Source organism: Misgurnus anguillicaudatus, chromosome 5 (genome assembly GCF_027580225.2).
Source record: "Misgurnus anguillicaudatus chromosome 5, ASM2758022v2, whole genome shotgun sequence".
Taxonomy (NCBI): Eukaryota; Metazoa; Chordata; class Actinopteri; order Cypriniformes; family Cobitidae; genus Misgurnus; species Misgurnus anguillicaudatus.
The window spans coordinates 27066111-27075735 of record NC_073341.2 but is presented as its reverse complement, the minus strand read 5'-3'; the positions used below and the strand labels follow the sequence as shown (position 1 = coordinate 27075735).

The 9625-nt window shown below is 37.6% G+C and overlaps 2 protein-coding genes across 4 annotated transcripts; both read left to right on the top strand.

Annotated features, from left to right (window-relative positions):
- Positions 1 to 128: 128 nt before the first annotated feature.
- On the top strand, positions 129 to 4517 carry mapre1a (microtubule-associated protein, RP/EB family, member 1a). 3 transcript variants are annotated; one of them, XM_073867869.1, is made up of 9 exons: positions 129 to 287; positions 525 to 566; positions 739 to 906; positions 1205 to 1350; positions 1440 to 1635; positions 2692 to 2733; positions 3808 to 3915; positions 4015 to 4163; positions 4249 to 4517. In XM_073867869.1, exons 3-9 carry the CDS (start codon positions 786 to 788, stop codon positions 4297 to 4299), a joined length of 813 nt encoding a protein of 270 aa, XP_073723970.1. In that variant the 5' UTR covers positions 129 to 287; positions 525 to 566; positions 739 to 785; the 3' UTR covers positions 4300 to 4517. The 3 variants fall into 3 exon arrangements, with proteins under 3 accessions (XP_073723970.1, XP_073723972.1, XP_073723971.1); XM_073867871.1 differs by lacking the exon at positions 2692 to 2733; XM_073867870.1 differs by lacking the exon at positions 525 to 566 and having other exon boundaries at positions 134 to 287.
- A 2184-nt stretch (positions 4518 to 6701) lies between these two features.
- LOC129414549 (organic solute transporter subunit alpha) lies at positions 6702 to 9591 on the top strand. The gene is made up of 7 exons (XM_055168609.2): positions 6702 to 7036; positions 7395 to 7546; positions 7626 to 7699; positions 7803 to 7958; positions 8055 to 8166; positions 8499 to 8751; positions 8836 to 9591. Exons 1-7 carry the CDS (start codon positions 6976 to 6978, stop codon positions 9264 to 9266), a joined length of 1239 nt encoding a protein of 412 aa, XP_055024584.2. The 5' UTR covers positions 6702 to 6975; the 3' UTR covers positions 9267 to 9591.
- Positions 9592 to 9625: the final 34 nt, after the last annotated feature.

Sequence of the window (9625 nt, the reverse complement as noted above, 5' to 3'; positions counted from 1 at the left end):
AAGTGCACAAAAAAATCTTCCTTTTAATCTTATGACACCAATTTACGCGATAATATAATTTTTTTATATCAGTGGATGATGACTTTTATTTTGACAGCCAAAACTAGGTAGCCACGCGTTTAATTCAGTTTGACTTTTATTTTGACAGCTGTGATTAGATAGTAGACGTTTGCTGTATGTGGCTGTAGCCCGCTGGCGGAGCGGCACTTTCCGAACTACACGCCGATGAAACTGCAGCCCGGTTTACTCACACTACCACCACATAGTTTGGACTTTCCGAACCAAACGTAAGAAAAAGGCAACGGTTTAATGTGTAACGTCACGTGCCAGCTCAAACAAGAGAAAATGTACAAACCTTTAATTGTAGTTTTGAACAGACGTTTCATTGATGGACATTTATTATTTAATTTATTTATTTACGTTGTATTTATTTTCTTTTCAAACGACAGTGGTTCAAGTATTTGTATTCGTAAAGAATATATATTTTTACATTGGCGGTTAAAAACTTTTAACTGTCTTTACAGCACTCGGAAATTCACAAAGTACCCAAAAGACAACCTTTTAAGGTAATATCGTATTTATTATGTACCATTCTAATCTCGTACGCTCTGTGATGGACGTAACAAACTGCGAAGTAACTTTACTAGGAAGTAAATATGTGATGTGGATATTTTGATGGGTGTGAATGTCTGTTTAAGGAAATGAGGCTCAACTCATCCACATAACCTCTCTCTGCAGTCACTTTTGTGAAAAAGGACGCTTTTTAAGTGTGAGGAAATCCGGTCATGGCTGTGAATGTGTTTTCGACATCAGTGACAAGTGACAACCTCAGCCGCCATGACATGCTCGCGTGGATAAACGAGTCCTTACAAATGAATCATGCCAAGATCGAGCAACTGTGCTCAGGTCAGTGACCAGCTGTCTGGCTTCTGCATTTCATACATTTAACTTGAGTATCACTGCACTGCTGAAGAGCTTACTGACAAACTTTCTGCACTTCCTGGATAAATCTCAAGCGTGCATTTAAATATTGTGAAGAGTACCATTGTGTGTGATTTTATAGATTAACTGACTTTGCATGCTTGTTGATAATCAGTTATCACACTTTGCTGAGAGGATAAAGACAGCACTGTACTCAGTACAGTGATAGTTTTGATATGAGCTTTTTTTATTCATTGACGTTCTTTATGCTGTTGTGTTTTAGGTGCTGCCTACTGTCAGTTCATGGATATGCTGTTCCCAGCATGTATCCCACTGAAGAAAGTCAAATTCCAGGCCAAACTTGAGCACGAATACATCCACAACTTTAAACTTCTTCAAGGCAGCTTTAAAAAGATGGGAGTTAGTAAAGTATGTGAAGCACTGTTTTTTTAATTCGCTACAATAGCATATTATATCAATATGCTTGTTATTTTGAAGCATCTTTCATCTCTGTGCAGACTATCCCTGTTGACAAGCTTGTGAAAGGCAAGTTCCAGGATAACTTTGAGTTTGTGCAGTGGTTTAAGAAATTTTTTGATGCAAACTACGATGGAAAGGAATATGATCCCGCGGCGGCCCGACAGGGACAAGAAACAGCGGCCAATGCGAGTCCAGCAGCGGCCACAGCTAACAAGCCAAAGAAAAGCACCTCAGGTGAGGAGAGCGAACACACAGGAAGTTCATAGTATTTAGTAATTGGCATGAACCAACCCAGATTTCATGAAAAAATGTAAACACTGTTAGCATATTAGTCTTTAAGAGTAGTCCTAGATATACAGTTCTGTGCAAACGTCTTAGGCCACCAAAACACCTTAAAAGAATTCAAGATGTGCTTAGTACCAAGGAAGCTCACACTAAATACTGACTTTTGCCAGAAGCCGCCATTTTGTTTTGAAAATTGTGAATTTTTTTTTTATATTTTATACTTTGTGTATTTACTATTTTTGTTCCCATTTTAACAATATGTAATATAAGTCTCAGGTGTGTACAGAATGTGTCTGTGAAGTCTCAGCTCAAAATACCCCACATATCATTTATTATGTCCAAAATGCTCCTATTTGGGTAGGCGCAAAATCGCACTGTTCTGTGTGTGTACCTTTAAATGCAAATGAGCTATTGCTCTTCGCTCCCTTACCAAAATAGATGCTTAAAATAGCTCTGATTTTGCAAAGAAGCACAGAAAAATAGCAGACAGCGTCCAACTCGCTGAAGGCAGAAACTATGGTAATACTGTCAGTCAGTGGCCGTGGGCGGGGCTTTAGCAGTGTGACATCACATTGCATTGCTAAAAGAATCAAAACAGCACGTTTAATGAGACTGCTTTGGTTTAGTGGGGATTAAAAACGAATGTGTGAATAGATATTTTTCATTATGGGGTGGTTTTGTTTACACACTGCCAACACACATTTATGTCCAAATTTTGGATTTTGTAGAATAGGGGCCCTTTAATAAAGAGAGTGGATGGTCACTGAAACTGCAAAAACAACAAAGCTAGGGGTGGCCTAAAACTTTTGGACAGTACTGTACATCGGACAAGCCAGTTGTTCCATTGCTTAAACTAACAGCTGCATGACACGGGCAGCTGTTATGGATTATGCCTCTGAAAAATGTGGGTGTGACATAGTGACATCAGTGGGTCAACTGTTTTCACATGTATGAGAGTGACTGGTATCTCAGGTTGTGTGCGTGTGGATTTTTTGTATACTTTAGACACAGGTGGCACACCGCCAGTCAAGCCAACGGCCCCAGTTGGTAAGATATTTAGAGCTGCCAGCTTACTTGAGACCAAGTCACACTTCCTATTCACCTTTCTACAAGTAATTTCACCTCTCTGGTGTTTTACACTTATGGTGTAGTTTCCTGAAAGTGTTGTCACGTTTAAAGGTGCGGTGAATCTGACGTTTCATTGTTTTTTTTACTGTGTTTAGACACGGATGTTACACACAATCATGTAGGGCGGCATTTGGTGGGTTGGAATTCGAATTTCAATTTTGAGATTCAAATATTAGCGTTAATACACACAGCAGTGGCAGCCGGTGACTTTTTTTTTCAAGGGCGCACGATGCGAAGTTCGTCACAACATGTATGTGGTTCATAATTTTAAAATATGTGTTTGATGCGTCAAGTGAACCTATGTGCATCACGTGTCTTGTTAAAATAATTGCCTGCTGCAGATTAGTCTAAAGGTTTTATGATAAAAAAAGACACGCACGTTTGCCAGATACTCGCATAATCTCATCCATAATCAGAGTTTACTGTTAAGGAAATGTCTTCCGTGTTTTGATGAATGTGCAGGATGCACTTATTTTGACAAAACACATGATGCACATGCTTCACGTGACGCAACAAACACACATTTTGAAAACACGAGCAACACACATGACACTCCGAACACATATTTTGAATTTGCGCCCCTCAGAAGAGCAGTCACGAGCGCCACTGATACAGAGACTGCCAAGCAGAAAGTGCGCTTTACGCTCCTGCTCTATAGGTGGTGCCGTGGGCGGGGCTACAAAAGTAGTCCTTGTTTTTTTTTAGGCGGGGTTTAAAATCACATTTACCCCAGAACCTGGCATTATCTGGGTTTGGTGTCAAAAACAGTTGATATTAGAGTAACAAGGACATTTTTCCTTTATGAACCTTGCAGGATGTTTAAGCATGATGATCTCTTATATAACAAAACCTCAAGTTAAAATTGATTCACCGCTTCTTTAAATAGTCATTATGCAGTCTACAGGGTCGGGTGTCTCACAGCTTGGCTAGATTGGAAATCATTGACCCTATAGTCAAAAATGTGAGAGATGATGGATATCATGTTCATTTTAGCTCCACAGCGTTCAGCGGCAGCACCCAAATCTGCAGCACCAAAGGCGGCTCCAGCGCGTGGCACAGGTGGGGGCGAAGAGGAGAAAGAAGCACTTACACAGATGATAAGACCTTACAAGTAACAACATATGAAGAGTTGTCAAAATTCGATGCAAAAATGTAATGCAATTTTTCACAACGTTTTGATATTTACATCTGCGCAGATAAATGACTTGAAGGCCAACATAGCAGACATGGAGAAGGAAAGGGATTTCTACTTTGGTAAACTCCGAAACATTGAGCTCATCTGCCAAGATAAGGAGGGTGAGGGAGACCCAACAATGCAAAAGATTATAGATGTTCTATACGCAACAGACGTAAGTGATCTCATGTGTTTAAAGTACATCTTAAATGAGTTTCCTCAACCGGCTCAGCTCTGTGGTTTCCTCTGTTTGTCAACAGGACGGTTTTGTCATTCCAGAGGACGAGGGGGGTGAACCAGAAGAGTTTTGACCAATCCAGGGTCTTTAAATCATTCTCTTGGACACTCAAATGCACATATTAGCTGATTCCTGCTGCACTTGCTTTGCCTTTGGTCCGTTGTTAGTGTTTTGGACTTTTGACTGTTGAATGTCTTTTATTCAGGGAATTTGAATACCTTGAATTTTCAGCTCTTTTTATTGTCCATCATAATGTTATTTTTGTGAATGAAAATAAAGTACTTATCAAAGGCTGTTTGTAAAAATGAGTTCACAGAGGTGACATTATTCAATGTTTGAGAACCACCACTGTATGAACTGTGTACTATGTATCTTATGAACAGGAACGAGGAAAATCTGCATTTCCAGAAAGTAGGAAATCCAAGTTCTACACATTGCATACCCTATGTATGTTTATATGGAATATTTTCTGAAGTGTTGTCTCAGATTTTCAGTCGAGTCAGATTTTGGATTATACCAAGGTCCTAAATGATAAAACAAAATCCTCCAGTGTATCTGGTATGCTTCTGCTGTTATCTACTTTCAGATCAGCACATTTAGTTGTTAGTTGAAAGGAAAGATGTTGTCTACTTCCTCTGTGAGACAAAGTATGTGAACTTCCTTTTTCCATTTTACACAGATACAAAGTTAAGAGGAACCACTTTACTGACAGGCTTTGTGTGCACTACAATCTAATCTCATTGTTTAATATAATCAATCAAACTCTTTTCTATATTACATTTATTTGAGATGTGTATTTTAAAAGTTTGTCCAGTATCACCACCATCAGTCATTTTTGAGAGGTTTATTGTGTATTGGCGTCCCGTTCTTCTTCATTATTTACAGTCAGTCATATAAAGCTTAGTGCAGTGCTTGCATAAAGCAAAACCATATGAAACTCTACTCTTGTAATTTGTCAACGCAATCATTTCTCCCATGGTTTCGGCTTTCTAGGTATCTGGGAAACCGTGGGCTGTTGAAGAGATGGTTTGATGTCTGGTTTTTGAAGTCCTGGAATCTGTTCCCCTGCTTGAATCATGCGGTACACCTCAGGGAAAGACAGCGCCTGCGCATCCTCTCGCGCGCCATCAGACTCCCTCTCATGAACCACCTCCATATCATTCTGTTTCTCCATTGATTTGCTGAGCAAATTTCCGAGAACAGAATCTCTGCTTAAAACAATTAAAATCGATTTATTACTATTTAATTGATTGCTTGAATAAATATGACGTTCGATAATGACTTACCTGCGTAATGTTGAAGCTTTAGTTTTTGACTATCATGAACACCAGCGTAACTTTAAAAGTCATAAGAATAAGCACTTTTATTTTTATTAGTTACTTTGGTGTTAAAAGATGCATGGCTTTCATATAATGTAAATAAATATCACTGAAATTGTGTTAACCTTTAAGATCAGTGTTTACAAAGTCCACGAGCATCCCTCACTGGACTTCCGGATGCGTCCCTCTAGTCTTCCTAAATTTTAAAATAAAAGTCCGTTGACGTCCATTGATATATGGATCAATGACGTGACGTTAATTATTTTGTGTCGATAAAGGGTTACATTTTCAAAATAAATTTGCAGATTACTTGCATACATTTTCTTTTTTGAGGACCAAGTCTAAAATTTCTGGGGTTTTTTTGTTTTGAAAGAATATTTGGGGGATAATTGCAAAAATGTCAATGTGGTGTAACCGGTCTGTGTCAATTGGTTAAATTTTTATTTATTTAAATATAACTATATTCATAAAAAAATTGGAATAAAATATAATCATCTAGTTTAGTGTAATATGATTTTTTTTTACAATTTTTTTTTTACATAATTTGTCAAAGATTATTTAGAAAACAGAACTGTTTTCAGCATATGTCATGACAAATATTACAAAAATGCATTAAAATTTACATTTAAATAACTAATAAAATTATATTTAAAAAATTTTTTTTAAATGATTATGCTTACATGCCATCAAGGTAAAATATTTAATATTTCTCATTCTTTTGCCACAATTAGCGTTACACCATTTGACATTTTCAGGTCATTTCAGTCTTAACTTTTTAAAAAAATTATTAAATTTATTCCATTAAATTAACATAAATACACTGGGCATTGAAATAAACCTGATGCATGCTTTTAAAACAAGTTTAAATATTATATATATACATTCCCATTAATATCAGTCAAACTGCAGTTGTTTTGTTTTGATATAAGCCTTCATAACTAAAAAAATAAAGTTAATTAGAGTTATCTCGTTTTGGAACCAAACTCTTCATATATATCCTTTAGATATCATGTTTGATTTTATGTTTTAAGAATTTAAAACATTGATTGTTTTTTTCTAATCGTGAAATAATCATATTTACTGTAAGGTTGTGGGATGTTGTCTAGACGTGCACATGGACTTGGCCCTCTACCTGCCACCCTACCTGTTAAAGTCAATCATTAATGTGTAAGCCCAGGAAGACATTCATTAGACAAACGCAAGACACCATTAGCCTATGTAGTTTTGATATAACATTTGAATACCAATTGTCTTTTTTCCTAAGTATGTTGCTTTGATGGCGTCTTTGACCACCTGTATTAACTTTAGGTTTTACATATAAATTTAAAGGAGACAGATATTTGTGCCTGTTTTAGTCATTTTGATTCATCAGCACCTAAGGACTTCTGATCTGCTTGTGTTTAATGGGACTTCTCTGAACAATAAGCAGGATGCCGAACAACTGTACTTACATGGGAGGCGGGATTCCACTGTCATCTGAGTTCTTTAAAGGTAACAGATTTAACACATCACATAGAAAAATCTAGATATATAAACCCAAATAATGTCTGTGTGAGCGCTGCTTAAATAATGTTGATTTGATCTAATGCTGAATGTAATTAAAAACAATTTCAGAAAATTTCAGTGAAAGAACACAAAGGATCCTTCCTTTCTAATCATGTTTTACATTTTAAACCTATAAGCACATTAAAGTGTAGAAGATATGAAGTGTCATTCAACTTCTTTGTAAAACAGGATTGTGCATCTCTTGCATGGACATTTTATAATCATATCCCTTACCCCATAATAGTGAGCAAATAATGATGACCAAATTTTACCTGTATTTGGGTATTTATTGACTTTTTTGTAGTGATCAAGAATGATCTTTGGCTGTTTCTCCTTCCCGCTGGATTTGCAATTCTGCTGCTTGCTCTTTTCATGGAGGAGATTGGCTTCTTTTTGCGTCATGTTCCCTCTCCTCAGCGCAGACGTCTCAGCCTGTGGATCCTGGGAATATACCCAGTAAAGAAACACCCACCACACGTCATTCAATTATTTCATGTTTCCATTTAGCCGTTGGTAACATTTTCTTGTTTTAAAGGTCTTCGGGATGACGTCTATTGTCTCACTGTACGTTCCTCGCTCCTCATCTCTATGTAGTTTCATCGCTTCACTGTGAGTGACTTTTGACCTCTACTATCCAAATTAAATTAAATTGCAAAAGATCGATCCCAAATGACAGTCATATCTATTTGGACCGTGTTCTGTTTCTTTGCAGATATCACTCCATTACACTGTTAAAGTTCATGGGTCTTATCCAGGACTTCTTTGGTGGGAAGGCCCGGATGCTGGAGACACTGGCAGGGGAGCAGGTGTCTCCAAACCCCTTCCCATGTTGCTGTTGCTGTTGTCTTCCGCTTTTCAACATCAACAAGTATTTTATTGCATAATTTCCTATTGTGTAGGGATGCTCATATAAACAAAGCCTATTCTTTCGTAAATAGGTAACGTTATGACATTTTTCTTTTAGGAACAGTGTGCGCTGGATGATGGCTGCTGTGCTTCAGCTTTCTGTGGTCCGAACACTCCTATTCTTCTTAGCTCTTGTTCTCTGGACAGATGAACAGTATGACTATGGGGATGTGAGTCCAAACATTGCTTACTGCATTGTTGTCAATATAGTTTTTGTTTATTGTAGACCTACTTTATAACGACAGTCCTGTTTAAATTGAAACAATATAATTTCCAAGGAAAGAGTATAAGGAAAGCAAAGTTCCTATTGGTCCCTTGATAGAGCATTGCGCTAGCAAAGAAATGGGCATGGGATCGAACCCAGGGTATGCAGAGTATAGCTTGATAGCTAAAAGTCACTTTGGATAAAAGTGTCTGCCAAATGCATTAAATGTCCAAAATAAGGATTTGTCTTATTTTCTAAAGCAGATTATATGAAACTGTCTTTATAATCTTCTTACAGGTGAATTCAGCTAACCCAAACCTGTATATCAATGCCATCATTGCTGTTTCTACATTTCTATCATTTTATGGCTACCTGCTGTTTTATAAAGCCACAAAAAAGGCATTGCCTGGATATGGCATTCGAGCCAAGTTTATTTGCATCATTATTATCCTGGTCCTTTGTGGATTACAGAGTGGAATTTTGGAGACAATGGGTGCACTGAGAGTTATTCCCTGCACACCTCCATTCTCTGACATCTTTCGATCTCAATGTAAGTGGCAAACGTTTGTTTTGACTCTTTGAGTTGCATATAACAATTCAAACTAAATAACAGTTATTTCTCTCTTTTTCGAAGTAATTTACCACTATGCTATTATTGTGGAGATGTTCTGCATCAGCCTATTTGCACATCAAACGTTCCGGAAAGTCGAACCGTGTCACGAGGAGGGTGATGAAATGGTTGTAAGAGTTCTCAGTGAGAAAGCGATTCAGACAGAGGAAGAGCTATCATGTGCTGTGCAGCTGTCTGGTCAAGAGGATGAGCCATGCCATTCAAACATTGGATACAACAGTGACAGTGAAGAAGATAGCCTCTGTAAAATTGAGCATGCTCCACTGGGCCATTTCCCTTTTTCTTTTCCCTTACAGCACACACAACAAACTGCCGCAAACACAGATAAGGTTTATACCAAACCACCTGAAGACTCCACAAGAGTGGAGCTTCCAACAAATACTGTGAGGGCTGAGATTCACCATATTGCCAATGCAGATGCTACTGTTGTATAACAGAAAAAGAGAGACTTACAGCACTTTATAGACCTGTGACTCCACCGAGGCCAAGAGACTAAACACATTTTAACTCTTGTTTTGAGACTTTGATGTTTGAATGTAGTGAGTGACACATGTGATACTTTGTTCACACAATGGCTTCACCAACAAGGTCGACACACCCAAACCATTGTAACTAGCATTTCTCCACATATGTTTAATAAAAACATATTAAATATAATAAAAATCTAAGACGATAGTACGTCCTATATAAAGAAGTTAGGGCTGTCAAAAGATCAATCGCGATTAATTCCATACAAAATAAAAGTTCGGTTTTGCATAATATATGTGTTTGTGTGTGTGTGCACTGTGTGTTA

Excerpts from the sequence above, each read along its gene's own strand:
- mapre1a (XM_073867869.1), top strand. The coding sequence starts at position 786 with ATGGCTGTGAATGTGTTTTCGACATCAGTGACAAGTGACAACCTCAGC. Across the intron at positions 1,351-1,439 it reads AAAAGATGGGAGTTAGTAAA|ACTATCCCTGTTGACAAGCT; the intron begins GTATGTGAAGCA and ends ATCTCTGTGCAG. Across the intron at positions 1,636-2,691 it reads GCCAAAGAAAAGCACCTCAG|ACACAGGTGGCACACCGCCA; the intron begins GTGAGGAGAGCG and ends TGTATACTTTAG.
- LOC129414549 (XM_055168609.2), top strand. The coding sequence starts at position 6,976 with ATGCCGAACAACTGTACTTACATGGGAGGCGGGATTCCACTGTCATCT. Across the intron at positions 7,700-7,802 it reads TGTAGTTTCATCGCTTCACT|ATATCACTCCATTACACTGT; the intron begins GTGAGTGACTTT and ends GTTTCTTTGCAG. Across the intron at positions 8,752-8,835 it reads TGACATCTTTCGATCTCAAT|TAATTTACCACTATGCTATT; the intron begins GTAAGTGGCAAA and ends TCTTTTTCGAAG.